At 28.9% G+C, this 18,915-nt stretch overlaps 1 protein-coding gene across 1 annotated transcript in view; it reads left to right on the forward strand.

The window, feature by feature from the left end:
• LOC123300516 (nuclear pore complex protein Nup88) overlaps positions 1-18,915 on the forward strand; it is a 162,275-nt gene that overhangs the window by 103,760 nt on the left and 39,600 nt on the right. The window contains exon 2 of the mRNA XM_044883100.1: positions 2,708-2,877. Coding sequence (XP_044739035.1) covers positions 2,708-2,877 — 170 coding nt within the window. The remainder of the gene's footprint in view (positions 1-2,707; positions 2,878-18,915) is intronic.

Below are 18,915 nucleotides of genomic sequence, written 5' to 3' on the forward strand. Positions count from 1 at the left end.
CTATACGTTGCACATATAGACACATTTATTCTCGCCGTGTATGTGTTCAGCGAAAGTCGTTACACGATGGATACCGACCGATAGAAGAGATGGTGTATTATTTTTTTTTATATATTTTTTCTTAGCACCAGTAGATATTATAGGAGAGAAGGTATCATTTATATAATATCTATCTGTCTGAAACCATATCGCTTCTTCATCGTTTTATAAAAAAAAAAAGCTTTAATCGTAATGGTTATATCTTTTAACTATATATATACAACATTGCTTGAAGGCAATTGTGCTGCTCGGTTTCTTCGGCTTTCTATATTCTACACATAGATAGATAATAGCTTCTTTGACTTATAAGATGGATTTTTTAATATAATAATTTCAATAATTTATAACTACTTGCGCGCCAAAGGAAAATCATTATATTTTTTTTAAACATTAAATTGTATGTGAATATAGCAGCACCGGTAATTTAAAGACCAAAATTAACGTATCTACTCTTTCTTTTTTTTTCTCTTTAAATTACAATCTTCGTTTATTGACTTTGTTTTACAATTGCAGTATTCGTGAATTATGTCGTTTAATCTTAAATTTACTGACATGACAGTAGAGTAACTTTTAGCAAGTTACGCCTTTTCTATGATTGAAGGTATAGTTATTTTCGATAATTTATTATAAAACAAATTTTTATTTCCATAGGTAGGGAAAATGGAATGTTAAAGCTGAGAGGAATAACGTGAACTATTCATAGATGCGCGCTAATAAAGCAATCAAATTTCTGCATGTGAATTAAAATTGCATTCTTTAATCATAAAATCAAATCATGTGAAAATGACAACTACCCTAAAATTATAAAGTTAAAAAATATATAATTTCGGTATATAAATTCGATTTTTTTGGTAACACAAGCAAATTTGATCGAATCTCATTGGAATTTTTTTTGAAACCCACTAATTTTGGGTCATTCTTTTCAGCTGTGATGTCAGTTTTTCGCTAGTTATCACTTATTTGCTTAATTCCGAAACCAGACCTCCACATTCTTGAAACCTATTAGTGCTATGTTAACTTTGACCCCAAATTTGAAAAGTATGGCCCAAATTTAGTAGAATTACATACTTAGTTTGTCAAAATTGGATAAAATTTCGATGTAATAGAGCAAAATTAAATATTTTGAATTTTGATGACGTCATCAAGTTCAAAAATTTGATTTATTTAAATAACACAGGCAATTTTGATCCGATCTTATTGGAATTTTTTTTGAAACCCACTAATTTTGGGTCATTCTTTTCAGCTGTGATGTCAGTTTTTCGCTAGTTATCACTTATGTGCTTAATTTCGAAACCAGACCTCCACATTCTTGAAACCTATTAGTGCTAGGTTAATTTTGACCACAAATTTGAAAAGTATGGCCCAAATTTAGTAGAATTACATACTTAAATTCAATTTTTTTAATAACACAGGCAATTTTGATCCGATTTTATTGGATTTTTTTTTGAAACCCACTAATTTTGGGTCAATCTTTTCAGCGTTGATGTCAGTTTTTCGCTAGTTATCACTTATGTGCTTAATTCCGGAACCAGGCCTCCACATTCTTCATTGCCCGAACAATTCAGGACATTGCGACTAGTAATACGTATGAAAGCATCTATATTTCTATTTCTTCCATTCTGAAACGGTTGTACAGTAAAATTATACACCTTGGTACGTATACTATTTTCTCAATATAAATGAGAGGTAGTAAATGAAGAACTGTTTTTTTTTTTAAATATATTTATATTTTTTTTACTCATATAAACAGCTATTCGTTCAATTTAAATTACGCAATAACAGGGATTATCTTTGAGATGCAATTTTTAAGAATTTTCCGTTATTACTAGCGTTTTTACCTTATAGATAATATATAATATACATATCAAGGTAATTTATATAGCTTGGGACTCATGTAAGGGTAATTATCCGGAATATTTTTGTTTTATGGCATTTTTTTTACTTGAATTTTTTAGTTTAGGAGATGAACGCATTATGATATTGTTTTTTCGTTAACTTAATTTTATAAAATTGATTACACTATCGAGAATTTCGAAATCACAAAACAAAAACAACAAACTTTAATGTCCTTTAAAGTGGTTAGTAATTTTGATTTCCATGTTAAATCCAAAGGGTTTTCTCTACATGCATTCTTGAAGCTAATTTGACAAATATTAACTATCCCACGGTTTAAATTTTACATTACAATAAAAATTATTATCCACTTTTTAATGCAATCAAGCATCTTTTTTTTTTTGAGATTTGCCGAGCAAAGTTTTATTTTTACTTGAAAAAGTATAGCCAGGTCTTTCAAGATTCTCGAAATTTTTCATAGCAATTTTATGGTATTCTAAATTGCAACATTTCAATAATGAAAAGATGTCTTAAGTGTAGGCATCTTTTATATATTGGTAAACAGATATTTATATTCTAAAAAAAAAATTAATAATATAAAAAATTTATTTTTTAATATTACTTTTTTATGTATATTTTATTATAAAACCAATTACTTAGGTCGATGTTTTTCCTTCGTTTCGCTTGTAATTGGTTTTTACATAACGATATATAAGACTACACAGTTAATGGTACCTTTACGTCGTGAAATTATTTTCTTAATATGTATTTAAAATTGATTTATTTAATCTGTTATTTTAAATATTAATAGATTTTTTTTCCTCATTTCTTTCAGACATTACTTCCTACTCAACCAATTTCATTTGAAGTTGAGTTAATTCGTGTAAATACCGTTGTGTCGTATGCAGCTTTAGCTGGACCAAGTGGTGTCTGTGTTTTGGAGTTACCGCGACGAGGTGGGATTTATGCAGCCTTTGGAAATGGGAAAGACATCGTGTATTGTCGGTGAGTAGTCAAGTTTTATCAATAGACATAATGTTCTTTCGAAAGACAGATATTGGTCTAGATAATTGCGAAATTTATGAAGTTTAAAATGAATTAATTGATTTTCGTATAGCTATTTTTTTTTTTTTAATAATAATTTTTACCAGAAGGGATTAGATAAAAAGATAACAACCTAATTCCACTTTGTCTAGTTCCAAAAAGTATTTATTCAAGAGCATTAAACATTTTATCTTAACAAACGAATAATATGAATATTCGCTGTACCCTGTACGATCACAGCATACCGAATTAAACCTTTTGCAAAAATACTAATAGTTCGACCAAGAAATTCGTCTTTTAAATTCTGTATAGCATTGCCACTGATGATCGTGTGAAATCGCGGCGAAATTATATTTTCAAATTTTTACCAAATCATTGTTTTGATCCCGAAATATCATTTCCAACTCCGAACTTGTTCAGTTGAATAGGTAAAACTAGACTTTTTATAATTTTTGGCACTAACAAATCGACAAAACGCATTAAAAAACTATGAAAAAGACCCATATTAGGTTCAAATTTTATAGTATGTATAAATATAGGAATATCAGTTATGTGTGTGTGGCTATTTAAAAGTGGATATCGTTTTTTATTTACGTAACGTCAAAAAACAAACATTGCATCATCAACACTGTCTATACATGGTATTTCAACAATTAACTCAGTCAATTGTTTTTTTCACTTGCTTTTTATTAATTTAACCCTAATATTTCAACTGGTTTCAATATAATATTTAAGTACAATAATATTTTTTAATATCTATATTAATATTTTAAATGCGAACAACATAACAAACAGATAAAAATTATAAAAAAACATTTTTATTTCATAAAACCATGAAGTGAATATTTATTTATTTTTAAGTATAATTTTATTCTTAAACAAAAATATTTAAAAAATAAAAAAAAGCATAACACTGTTTTATTTGTATGTGTAATGTAACTGTGTGGTAATTAAACTGGTAAAGTGGTAACTGTAAGTAAATACCACCTACCAAACTAAAATATTAATATGACAAAAGTCCTAATTACAATTCAAAAGAAATCCTACCCTTAAATACGCTTACTTGTTATATAATACCATGTATATGAAATATACCAAGGTATACTAAGTTTAGTCCTAAGTTTGTAACGCATAAAAAAATTGATGCTATGAACAAAATTGGTATAGGGTTTCATAAAATCACCTAATTAGTTCATTTCCGATTGTCTGTCTGTCTGTCCGTCTGTCATCACGATTACTCAAAATTAAAAGAAATATTAAGCTGAAATTTTTATAACGTGCTGAAGACGTAAAAAGTGAGGTCGAGTTCGTAAATAAGCAACATAGGTCCATTTGGTCTTGGTAGGACTCATCTTGTAAACTGTTAGAGATAGAACAAAAGTTTAAATGTAAAAAATGTTTATAAAAAAATAAAAAACTTTTGTTTGAAACATTTTTTCGTAAACATCACTGTTTACCCGTAAGAGCTCATATTATGCGCAAATTGTAGTATTATATGAGTATATTAATTATATATGTGTGACATGTATGTATGTTTAATGTGATAGGGTAATCAACACTGTCTATACATGGTATTTCAACATTTAACTCAGTCAATTGTTTGTTTTCACTTGTTTTGTTTGTATGAATGTATCTATGCGAATAAAATGTTTATATGGTATGTTTTACACAACGCCTATATTTTGATATTTTTACAATAGATGCGATGTGAAAAAAAATGTAGAATAGATTTACTGTAAATATCAAAAATTTTGCATACAATCGAATCTTCTGAGAAATATTTTGAATTAGTAACTTTTTAAAATATAAGACTTACATCCTCATGAAGGAACTACCGTCACATGGGAACTTGATATCATGACAAAATTGCATTCAAAGGCTCTTTTTGCAAAACAAAGTTTAATTTGTAATCTCTATGGCGATACCCACGTATGACGTCCCTAGTGGGTATCTTCCTCTTTGTTTAATTAGAAATTTTAAACGTTCATATCTTGCATACTAGTAAAGATTTTTAAAAAAAACAACTTCACTTTTCTATTCTTGAAGTGAGAATTATTCATCTGAAGTGCTAAAATAAAATTTTGTCCCATCCCCTATTCGGTGATAATATATTAAAGTGAAATTTTCAGTATTTCAAAAGATTTTGAAATATAACGTAATAATACCTTGTAGCTATTTATAGCTCTTTTTTAAGTTTTATGAAATAAAACAAAAGTTTAAAAATCTGCGAAATTATCTAATTTCTTCAGTTTTTTGGGATTTTTTTCAGAAGACTACTATTATTACCACAAAAGTATACTAAAAACCATAAAATTGAAATACGTTTTTATACGCAAAATTGTCTTTTAAACAGGATAAATTCTTACCCTTTACGTGTTAAATATCGACAAATTTTGAAACTTACAGCAGCTTGCTGGGACGCTCAATGCTTCTACAATTTTTTGACAGTTGAATAACGTTTAAAACTACCTCTTTGTACAATTTCGTGTAAAACTACTAGTCTCATGTCATTAGAAATACCTTGTACACAAAAATTAAAGCCGATTTTTAAATGAACTGCCTAGTAGTGACAATCGATCTTTTGTCAACTTTTTTTTATACCGTAATACCATTTGATCTACTTCATTTAAGGACCCATAAAATAACCATCTATGTTTAAATTATAGATATGTAGATTATAAACGGGTTACTTTCGGTATCAGTATATGTGTTTTCTGTGAAAGATATCCAACAAAATATATGGTTGGTGTAAATACTATGGTTTCTGTGATAGTATTTGGATGATATTATAATAATATAAAGAAGTATGGAGATTGTTGTATTCTTTTAATGACTCCCAGAAAACACATTAAAACAATATTATAATCCCAATAATTGCTTTGTTAACATAATCTCATAGTGGTGTATGTATATGTATTCCTGTGTATCCTGTGTAGTATTCCTGTATTATTTTATAATATAAAACAACAATCATTATAATAATCAGTAAACAACAAATACCTTCGTCTTGTTCTTCTTCATTGACTTTACTTTTAAAACTCTCCGGTTGTGGCTATAAGAGAAACTTTGTGTGTAGGTTTGTAGAAATACCTACTTACCGATGAGAGATACACCAAATACCAAACAGAAACAAATCCATCTATTATAACTTTCTTTACGATTTACTTTCATTTGAGTGTGTTTTATCCAGGAAAAGTACTATTATTAGCTTTAAATATCATTAATTTATTAAAAGATTATCTATTTTGTTTTATTGTTTGATATTCCATTTTTTATGAAGGTGTATTGCTTTAGAAATTAGTTTTTTACCACATTTTCACCCATAAACATATATTTCAAAAAATTATGAAATTATTAGGCTATTGATTGTATCAGATAGAAAGAAACAAAGACGGTCACGGGTTCTTATTACAAGAATCGTTCAAAAGGTTATTAAAGAAGAAAAAAGAGGGTGGAAATAGAAGATAGGGGTGAAAAAGCGCCCATTCTGGTTTTTTCCAAATATCTCGTAAATAAAGAAAAATTTCGATGAATTTAATATAAAACTTTTTGTAGAGAGTCAAATTATTCATGGGATTCGTATTTTTTTAAATTTAAAATGAAAATTTTTTAACGAACGTTTGAAAAAAAGCCGAAATTTCTATTTTTTGCTTTGTGCCTGTATCTCTTTTCTGGGGCAGAGATTGGCACTGCTTCAGACAAAAAAAAGTAAAGTTTTCCTTTTAAATGCTATGCTGAAAAATTTTATTTGGTTAAAAATAAGATATATTCATTTTACTTGGCTTTTTTCACATTTCATCCCTCTGTACGAATATTGTTTTCATTTTCATTCTATTGAAAAAATTATTGCAACAAATTTGGAGAAATAGTGCATATTTTTATTTATTTTTTTCGGAAAAATGCACATTAAACAATTCTTGCAATATACACCCGGGAACGTCTTAGTTCCTTTTTGTCCTGTTCTTTTAGACAGGAGACATACTCCCAGAATAATTTTTTCTTTGGGAATATGTAATTATTTTCTTTAGAATCGCATTTTCTGCGAAAAGTGTGAGAAACTTGTACATACATGTTGCGCCCATGGCCGATATCATATTCATACATTAATGGCATAAAATTATTTTTCCAATTAAGCCATTTTAAGTTGATGTTAAAAACATTTGTTATATTATAATTTAAACTCATGAACCCCTTAAAAAACACCCATTCACTACCTTGTTTTTTCAATACAATTGTCAAATAGTTTTCTGTTTTCTTCTGGAGAATATTTTTCAGGTATGAAAAATAAAATTGAGAAAATTTAACAAAATAATTATTTTTGAATAATTTTATGAATAAATATATATAATATTATTTTAAAATAAACAAACAGCTTTATAAACGAACGCAAGCAAATGAATTCGTATACATATATTTATATAAATATATTTTATACCATATAAGAAAAAGCCTTTTGAGAGTAACAAAACTGATTTCCATATTAATATATATTAAAAAGATTATCAAAACTAACAGAATTATATATACATATATATATATATATATTTTAATATGTTTGTTATATAATATTTATATAATAAATATACAAATCCTGAAATAATTTTATTGCTTTTTTATGCAAATGTGCCAAATCTTAGTTATACCTACCTCCCACCCACCAACCAATCCATCTAACACACCTACACCCATCTCATCAGCAACCCATTCGCTTACTCTGCCGACGTCAACTATACACAACATTCTATGTTGTCGTTTGTTTCGTGGCTGTTTTATATCGTTGTTCCGTTTACCGCTTCGCTCTTTTCTACTCATTCCACACAATACCCATCCGTGTATCGTTATTATTATTATTATTATGCTCACCGGTGTGAAGTTTTGTGCAAAACAAACGAAATACATTATTTAACAACATTACATGAAAACATGAAACCCTTTCAGTCATCATAATATTTTGTGTAGTATATTTTGTATCTTAATTTTTTGGTAGATTTTATATGTCGAATGTTGTAAATGTTAAGAATGGAAGAAGTTTCACCTCAAACCACTGTTTAATAAATATGTACATGATACAATGATGTAACGTTGATACATCGCTATCGTTAAATTACTTTGATAAGAAATTTAATTTTCTAACATGATACTTGAAAATTTTGTAATCAAATAGGATTAAATTACTTTATCTGAAAAAATCATCGGTACCTAGTGCAATACAAATTTTTCCCAAATTTTTGAAAAATTGCATGTACCTGATATAGAACGTATACGAAATATAATTTATTAAAAGAAGGAATTCATTATTGATAAGCTGGTGAACATTTTCGGACAATAAACTATAGACGGTTGCAAGAAAAGGAACATTGCATCGAATTTAAAATAGACCGTGAGACAGAAAGAGCGCTTTATAAAATTATGAAGACATTAGGTACTTGAAATTTCGTGAATGGCTTTCTTTTGGCGAGTGGTTTTCTTTTGGTGAAAGCGCTGTGTTCGCAAATGAACACGATGATGTCATATTTAAGCTATCGGTCTGAAATAACGCTGCAGGGAATTTGTCGGACACTATGACCGCTTATGTATGTATTAAAAGGCAGAAATACTTAAGTACGGCATGTTCGAGGTCGTAGACAAACTCATCGATACAGTATTTTTGTCGGACAAAATATTTGTTTAATAATTATTAATGTAATTAAGTGGCCACAGTATCCGGCAAATATCCTGCTGCTTTTTTCAAATCGATATCTTTAATATCGTCATAAGTCATCGTGCTCGAGAGGTTAGGTAATATTGCCAAAAGGAAGCCACTCACGAAATTTTGAAGTGTGTATTAATTACTTTACTAAACACCGTTTCTGTCTCACGATCTAACAAGTATTTTTTACTTTATTAGTTTGAAACTGTCCTGGGAAAATTTTCGTAATCGATAAAAAATAAATGTCCCTTAAACTTTCGTTTAACTAGATTTAACTGCATTTCCATCGTTTTCTAATTAAGCCAGAACGACATGAAAAGAGACGAAATTTATTTTAAAACATTTCGAAGGATTTCGATAATTTCGTCTCAATATCATCTCATTCTATTTAAGATTGATCTCATATCATCTTAATCTTATTCCATACTGAAGAACAATCGATCTTAAACGATAGTCTCTTGAATTTTATTTATTTTTACGTACGCGTCTAAGATTTTTTTTTACAGACCGAGCAAAATCGATACGAAGTAAAATCCTAAACTCGACACCATTGGAAATTAGTTTGATATAGAAACAAAAAGTTGAATATAGAAATTATTGATTCAAGTATATTAATATTTGTGTAGCAAGCAAGAAGAATATAATATTTGGATGATAATCTTTTTTAATTTACAATAATGATTGTTAGTTTTTGGCTAAATATCAAAATGTGTATCAAATTGTAATTGGTTAATAGTTCAAATGATTACAGTATTCATATAAATATAATAAGAATGTGGATGAGATAATCTGACACGCGGAAGAATGATAGACAATACTTAATACTTATATTATGCATACAATTTTATATTAGCTATACCGGGCACGGATACTAAAAGTTAGTTCAGTAAAGCAGTGAAGCGAAATACTGCTTTTTAATTTTTGATTCGAGAAAAGTTTCTCAATTACAAGTTAAATTTACAAAATTTAATGAACTCCCGACAAAGATAGGATAGTCTTAGACTAGTTATTCTTTGACAATCTCTACTACGTAATTCCTTAGCGTCAAATCAATCTTGAATATCTCCAAACGGCTCATATTGAGGATAGATGAGCCCATTTACTTAACCGTACCTTTTCAATAAAGTTTAGACTGGAGAACATCATTGCAAGAAAAATTAGTCTTCTCTTCAAATTTAACTCACGTAAAGAAGTATATACAATTATTGTGTTGCGTTGAGAGGCGCGCCTCCGAACAGGAATACTATGAAAAACTATGTTCTGAAAAAAAAAATTTATTTATAATCTTCTTTAGTTCACAAAATTTGTATTTTGTGTCCCGAAAGTCTTGCATCAACATTTTTACCAAAACCTCATCTTGTACTAAAATATTAGCATCATTAACCCCCAACCAATGAGAAAGAAACACAAGCGAATATTATTTGTTAAAATATAAGAAGAACTAAACGATTATACTCATTTACTAATCCTAATTAAAACCAATCTATAGTCTAAACACAAGCGTACAAAATACTCATACATTTGTATTGTTGAATAAGTAAGTATTATAAGTAATATTAGCTCTTTAAATACACTGCGAGTTGGAGCTACATAGCTGGAGTAGTATGAGTTTGGTATGATATACGTAGACTATATTGTCTGGGTATGAGTTTTATAAATTTGATAATTCATTCATTCATTGTTCAAAATTAAGTCGCTGTATTTAATACAACCACGTATTTATAATTTTCTTTAGAAAATCACTAGTTTATTATATTGATTTAATGGATTTACTCCATCCAACCTCTACCATGATACAATTGGATTATTTAAATTTTATTTCATTTATATTCGACACACAGAAAGTATTACTCATTTTTTCTTTTCTTGATTGAATAAATAATTATACATTTCTTATTTTCATGTTTTTTTTCATGTTCACTTCAATCTTGGAAACAAAAATTAGATTTTTATTTTTCAGGAAAAAAATTGTTTGTCGGCCGCATTTACTGTGTATGGTAGAAGGAATATATATTATACCCCCTTAATAAAAAAACACTTTTTGAAAAAATATATTACGAAAAAATTTTTCATCAACATATTTTTTAAATAAAAAATAATGCCTGGTAAATCTAATGAACTTCAATCTTAAGTTTTCACTCGTAAAAAATTCTCAATAAAAACTTGTGGCTGTACCTTAATATAGGTGAAAATATTTCAATGATGTTAAAATTTTATGTGTAGAATGGTTTCATTACATTCTGAGGTAAATATAACTTTCATAAAAGGGGGATTCTTACTAATAAGATCACTTCTTCAATTGCAAGATTTTTTAGCTATTAAAATATCCGAATGTAAGTTAATTTTGAAGTCATTTCCATTGTATATTTTCAGAAACCCCAAAGAGCATTTTAAGAAACCAGACCAAAAAATATATTTATAACTATTTAGAATGCTGTAATGTAAACGGACTGAATTGGTGGTTAAAAAATGTCTGACCCAGTTACGATAAAATAGATGGCCCAAAAGGAGCGTGTTGCTTCCTTTTCAATGCCCCGTAATAAATGAAGCGATATTCTTTATGAAAGCTTTTTGAAAAGGCATAATATCTACAAGTAAGCTGCTCAGCTGCAAATGTCATTCCTGGGCATAGTACCTTTTCAAAATGAAGAGTTTTGAAGGAAGAATTGTTAGAATGCGTGGCCTCATTTTTTTATCATTTCTTTAATAAAGCTAAGATAATTAAGCGCATCAAAGATACGCCTCTATCTAGAACTGACGCCTCTATCTAGGACTGATATGCACGGACGTCACAAAATATGCACATTTAGCTGTTTCTGCTCGATATTGCGTAGGAAACGTCATTGAGGAAGAATTAAGAATTTCAATATTCACGGAATACAAAACATTTGACGTCACGTCTATTGCCTTATTTAGCATTTCTTTAGAAAAAATGGTACGTTGATACATAAAGGTTCGACACCCCTGCACTATAGTGTCCTCGGAGCCAAAATGTTAGCCTTAGGTCTGCAACGATTGTCAGAGTCAACCATCTACCCATTCTATACATAATATTTCCAAAGATCATTGATGCTTCCATATAAATAACATTGGACTGTTATAACTACATGCTAAAACCCATGGTGGAGTTTAGAGGTATTTTAATACTTGCATCGGCTCTTGTTTATTGTATGTATAGAGAGGATGGATGGATGTATGAATATAGACTATAAGAAATATCTCTATACACACAAACACATTGAAGCTATTGCCTGTCAAATTTTTCATTAGGCCGGTTCGTTGTTTTTACGACACACAATGTTGTTGGTGGTTCTTTTTACACCATCAAATTGAAGAAAATATAACATCTTCTACGTTTCTCATACTCCGATCCCGTTTCGTCTCCCTAATATATATGAAAAACCATCACTCATTCCTGTGTGTGTGTGTATTTTTTTATTTTCTTAATTTTGTTTATATAGTAAAGATGGCAATTCCACGTGTTGTTATTGTTTTGTGGAAGAATACGCTCGCTACACAGGTGGGATGTTTTTTAGGATGGTATTCTAATAGATTTCTTTATAGGGTGTTCAATTTTTTTTTATGAGATCATATTTAAGTCTTTATTGTGATTTGTACAGGTAATATGTTTAATATGTTGGTGTACATTTTGTAAATCGAAGAAATAACGAAATATTATTCAACTAAATTTTTGCGAAATTTGTCCAAGTAGTATTTTTGAGTTACCATTATTCGGGTACTCAAATTAAGGAGTTCTTTTGCTCCAATTAAGATCAATTTATCAATGTCACCGAAATTCTCGCCAAATTATAAGTTTTAAATAGAACTTCTGGTGATATCATGGAAAATATTCACCCAATCGTCAAATTAAGATATACTGAATATTACTAATGGATTTGTCTATAACAAAATCTAATATATTCTTCTTATCTAGTAATCTATTAGAAAAATCTATTAATTCGAAAAAATTTTGTCTAATTTTGTCTTAACTCTAATGTATTTTCGTCAACCTTGGGTTCCAATTCAGCTCAACTGACAACCAGATGACTGATTCTCTGCATACCATCTTAGCCTCTTAGGCATCCAGGACTTCATATAGAATTTCTTTAGCTTTACCGTAAAAAATAGCTGACCAATCGTTAAATTAATTCAATTTTTTTATTGTATTTTAGCTTAAAATTACTTTATTAAATTATTACCTTAAATTTACCGAATTTTGTTAAATTGCACACTAGAAACCGTTCAACAGGATATCGTTTAACAAATCTACAAAAAAATTGATTGTAATTTTGTGTTCCCGGATTTTGCATAGTTTCCTGAGATCGTCGAGAAACTCATACGAAGTACGATTTCTCAAATAGATTTTAGAAAAAGTTTGTGTGATAATCAAATAAACTAGATTTTCGTGACTTTTGGATTATTAATTACTTTAAGAAACAAGATATTTGGAACTATTTTTAAATTTTTTTTCTTTTTAATTTCGATGAAAATCACAACCTATATATAAAAATTTATAGGTAAAGACATTGAATGAAGGTAATACACAATACCTTTAGATTTTATTGTTTTTATACGAGGTTCAAAATTTCATATTAGATAAATAACGAAACGTTTTATATAGTACCTAAATTATATACCATACCTACACACTTTATACGGAATTATATTGTACTTTCGGGTTGCGCTATATGTTTTGTAAAAATTAATATATTTTTTTAATTTAATTTATACCATTTATGTATTGGCTAAGATTAAATATAAAATATTGAAGATGTTTATTATGAGAAGTATAAAAATTTCTCTTCGAGATACTTTGTTTTAATGCAAATCAGCATCTGTTTATTTTGAGGAAAGATAAAGTCATTATGTAAGAGGCAACAAAATTCCGAGCCTTGTGACAACGTTTCCACTGACTTAAATTAATTTGGTTCTCAAGATGAAATAATTTTGATTAAAATTAAAAACTAAACAAGTGAAAACAAACAATTGACTGAGTTAATTGTTGAAATACCATGCATAGTCAGTGTTGATTTCTTTATCACATTACACATACAAACATGTGACACATACATAATTGATAATCAAGTATAGTACATATTATAAGATTTCCACCTAATTGGCGCCCTCACGGGTAAACAGTGATGTTTACGAAAAAATGTTTCAAACAAAAGTTGTTTAATTTTTGATAAGGTACATTTTTTACTCTTAAACTTTTGTTCATCTCTAACGGTTTACAAGATGGGTCCTACGGACCCAAGACCCAATTGACCTATGATGCTCATTTACGAACTTGACCTCACTTTTTACGTCCTGAGTACGCTGTAAAAATTTCAGCTCGATATTTTTTTCGTTTTTGAGTTATCGTGTCCATAGACGGGCGGACGGACGGACGGACACCCGGAAATGGCTAATTAGGTGATTTTATGAACACCTATGACAAAATTTTTTTCCTAGCATCATTATTTTTAAGCGTTACAAACTTGAGACTAAACTTTATATACTATGTATATTTCATATATACATGGTATAAAAACTATTTCATTCACACTATTTTTTCTAGAGGTTCTTTTAATCCTTTCGGAATGAATTCCTACAATACACTCTACAGTCCTTTTTCACACTACTTAATAAGCGAATTGCCGAAAGAAATGGAGCTATTATGGAGAGAATATAATTATACATTAATTATACCTCAATTCACTACAAGATCGTATACTCTTACCGTGACAACATTGCTGTTCTAACTTTTTTATGCCAGCTATTTATTTCAAATTTTAATAATTATTAAAATTTATAATTAAATTAATTACAAAATTACATATTTAAATAGAAAACAAAAATTTATTTATGTTTGTTCAGTGTTGACTTAATATTTATTATAATAAATAAAATATAATAAAACATGGGTTACAACTAATATATCGCCATTCAACTTCTCCATCCAACTTATTTCTAACTTATTTTACATATAGAAAAGATAAGTGGGTGGCGAGGTATATTCCATCTTAAAATATGTGCACCGTATGTATTTTATGAGCTTTTTAACATACTGATTAGGTGTATCATATCTTAAGCCATTATAGCCCCGTCGTGATGGCCAAACTTTTAACATATATTATCCCAAACACTAAAGTTTCTGTTGTGTTACCTTCTTGAGATGTTCGCGTTGGGTTGTCCTCAATGTCGTCGCTTTAGTTATATCATCCGCATCGCGTTATATATATGTATGTTATGAAAGAAATAGTGAGCAGTGTGTTGACTTTAAAACATAAACAACAGCATCCACTCGTATCTACTTCACTAACTCATTCCAATATTGTTTTTGACTTCTTCTATCCTGTCTTCTTCTGTGTATGTATGGTGCATTAATGTTACTTTGGTACAAGTAATTTAACTACCTTAGAAGTACAACACATCTATTCATCCATATATTATTAACTTTCTAATTGAAAGTTATTGTTATCTACTCGAAAATCGAAAAGAAAAACTTTATTTTTCTTTCCTTGTTTAAAACCTTTTAAGTCCGTTTTCTGGTCTAAAAGCCTAAATTTTAAGCATTTTTTGAACATACAGAAAAAAGAAATAAAAAACATTTTTGTAGCCATTTTGTCATATGATGTTTATTGAAATTTCAAGAATACAAAATTTTTTTTCAACTTTCTTGATCAGAATTCCTAACATTTTAGATGTTGACAGGAGTAGCTAAGGTTCAGTGTTGAAACAGGAATAGGAAGAAATATGGAAAAATATATATATTTGGTCGTTTTCTTCATCATTTTCAGAACTTTGGTCACTACTATTTATCCGCCTGGCACGATATCTATTTTCATACTTTGATTGGCAGAAATTTCTAAAACGTGAGAAAAGACTTATTTTCCTTACAAGTTCTGGTCTACCAATATTAACACTTTTTTTGTCTTGCAACACTATTGCCTACCGTTTTTAAAAATTTGCTTCTGTAAATCAATAAAATAATTTGTTTAAATCAGAAATTAGTTTTGTTCTTTAAGATCAAATTCACCACGGCTCGTATGAAATTTTCAAGCATGTCTATATGAAAGTAGTATACGGTTGGTTCTATTCATGTTGGTTGGTACATGTTTCACCAATTCCTTACAAACTTAACGAAACAACAATTTACTACCATGCTAAATAATAGCATTTAATGTGTTTGGATCTATTTTTGAATTGTTTCACATAATCTAGAACGATGAATTTTAAAAGTTTCGAAGGATTTCTTTCTGTCGATAAGAAAATATTCGACGAATTGTCTAAAAAAATATTTCGATATTGTATTTTTTGGCTCAAAATTACTGTGTAAAGACCAATTTTATTCAATTCTGGAACAAAAATTTGTGTGTCATTTATTGAGGTCACAAAAATAGCGCTCTCCATTTTCGATAAAACTCAGTGAATCAAGTAAAATTAACCCAAAAAGTACAAAAATCAAGTTCATTTGTTGCTTGCATGCATAGTTTGTGAAATATCGATCAAGGGTCAATAACAGAGTATAATTTATCAAATTGGCATGGGGTTTCGGGTGATATCGTCGAAACTAGTTGATCAGTCGTAAAATAAACCCGATTTTTGAATTTTTTGGGTAAAAATTACTTATTAAACAGAGTTTTATCAAATTCTGAAACAAAAAATATTTTGTAATTTTTTCGGTTTTTTCTAAGGGGTACCCCTTAAGAAAATTGCAAAAAATCGAGAAAAATTTCCCGTCTATAATTCTGATAAAACTTAAAACATAAGGTTATTTTGACCCAGGAAGAACAAAAATCGGGTTTATTTCATTCTTGAGTTCGTAGTTTCTGAAATAACGACTAAAGTCCTGTTGCAGAAAACGATTCCTCGAATCGATGTAGGATTTCGGGCGATATTCTCGGATTTATTTGTTCGATCATAAAATAAACCCGATTTTTGAATTTTTTGGGTAAAGAATACTTATCCAATCCAAGAGATTTATCCAATTCTTGAGAAAAAATAAAACTCACTAGAAAGTAATTTTCACCCAACAAATTTTAAATTTGATTTCATTTGTGATTGGATGCGTAGTTTCAGAAATGTCGTCCAAATCCTGTACAAACTGCAATTTCTCGGACCGATTTCATCAAATTAACTCAATGCAAGAAATTATTTTATTATTTATTAAAATGTTTTCTAGTTTGACCACTTGGCTCTTAATTCTACCTTCTTATGACGTTAAACTCAAGCGTGGTTTTATGTATGAAAAATCAGGAAAAACTTAAATTTACGGCCACCCTGTCTGTATCAAAAACGAAGACCAGTTTTTTTATTCTAGATTTTTCTAGAATTTCTATGAATATAATAGTAACATATTACATACCATCACTAATGTTATACATACATAGGTATTGTCTCTCTATAGACAATAATATACAATACACATATACAATATATCAGTGAATCAACATATTATAACGATGAGACGATGAAGACATCTTTATTGCACTTGTTATCTGTACAATATTGTTATTACTTTCTTACAATATTTTATAATATATACAATTTGTCAAAGTATTTATAACAATAATGTAAAGCTATTATAAAACTTTTGAAATAAAATTATGGTTAATAGCTGATGAGTTCCTATCCTATCCTATCTTATACCAACTTACTTACTTTACTTATATATATATATATACTTTTTACCACCTATTTATTTATTATATGTGCTTAGCGAAAAATAACAACAGTAATATTTAAATAAGAATGGCTAACTGTAAGAAATAATCTTTTTTATTTCGTTTCAAAACTTTTCATAAATTTTTGTTGATTTGGATAATTTGTTTTCTTTGACTTAACCCATCAGCACTCGCGTTATAAGTATTTTGCTCACGATCGATTTAAAACATAAATAACTTTTATCGTCCTTGAGGAATTGTGAGAATTTCTCTCATCACGAGAGTAAATCATTCAATAATCACGTAATCAATGTATATAGAGATGATGATATCATTTACAAAGTTAAAAAAATATTTAACGTGCGAAATATTTGAAGTACGCTTACAACGCGTGAGCTATCTCTCATTACGCGACGAAAGATTACCGAATAGTTGACACGAGTGCTGACGAGTTTATAATATTATCTCATTCTCTGAGTCTTTTGGCAAAATACGATAAAAACTTTTATACCAAGGTGCGCCAAGAGAACTTTAAGAGAACTTAAATACCTAAGGCAACAAATTTGTTTTTAAACTCCGGCTGAAAAGTAGATTTATTATATGTATAACGTGTCTGTGTGACTATGTGTCTCTCTGTGGCAGGTGGCATCGTAGCTTCTACGCGGATGAACTAATTTGGTTTATACAGAAGTTCTTGAATCAGTCGAAATGATAAAAAATCGGACGTTGATATTTGTATTGTAATATCAGAATCGAAGAATTTTCATCCGCGAGCACCGAGTTTTCGAATTTTATTCATGGTTTTTCTTGCTTGTTTCAGTATAAATTTATCCGCACTCACGTGTGCGATATGTTTTTTTTTATTTTATTTATCGATTTATACGAATTTTAAAAGTCTTTAGTCGAAATTTGGTATTTCGAAAAAAAACATATTCGCTTCTGTTTCTCTTGAAGTCTATTAAAATCTAATATGAACCAATCATATGAATTATAGAAAAATTTACCGTTCTATTGATTTGATAATTTGTAAAAAAACAAAAATAACATGGAAGTAACTACGTTGTTGCAATGAGAAGTATGATAGTATGATACCCATTCATTTACTCCTGATTATATAATATATAGATAGAAATGTATAAAACGTAACCTATAAGCTATAAGGTAAGTCAAGAGATCTCTCTAAGGATTCCTAAAGGAAATTAATTACTGAATAATGAATGAACTTGAGTAATACAACAGATTTTGGTTATTTGTATATATAAAGAGCATTGGTATAGTACTATATATTGAGAGTATTGGGTGAATCAGGAGCACATCAAGCGATAGGATGATTTTTGTTTGTTTTTTATGAATATTGTAATTCAATTACCATCAAAATTTGAAGTAGATTGCCAAAATAAAACATATTTTATACATAATACGTTGTTTGTGCATATTCTTCATTGGTATCAATAAATATTGCAAACTTTGATGCCCAAAAATGAAGCTTTCTTTGTTTTCCTGGAGGGTATGGATATTGTTAAGAAGTGGAACTAAGGGTAATCCAAAGAGGCGTTAAGAAGGAGAAATTGGTCTGAAAACTAACGGCTAGTGTTATATAAACTCGCATTTAATCAGATACAATCCTTTCGACTCATCTTGTACATTAAAAGAAGGATATAT

The sequence above is a fragment of the Chrysoperla carnea genome, chromosome 5 (genome assembly GCF_905475395.1).
Source record: "Chrysoperla carnea chromosome 5, inChrCarn1.1, whole genome shotgun sequence".
NCBI classification, from domain to species: Eukaryota; Metazoa; Arthropoda; class Insecta; order Neuroptera; family Chrysopidae; genus Chrysoperla; species Chrysoperla carnea.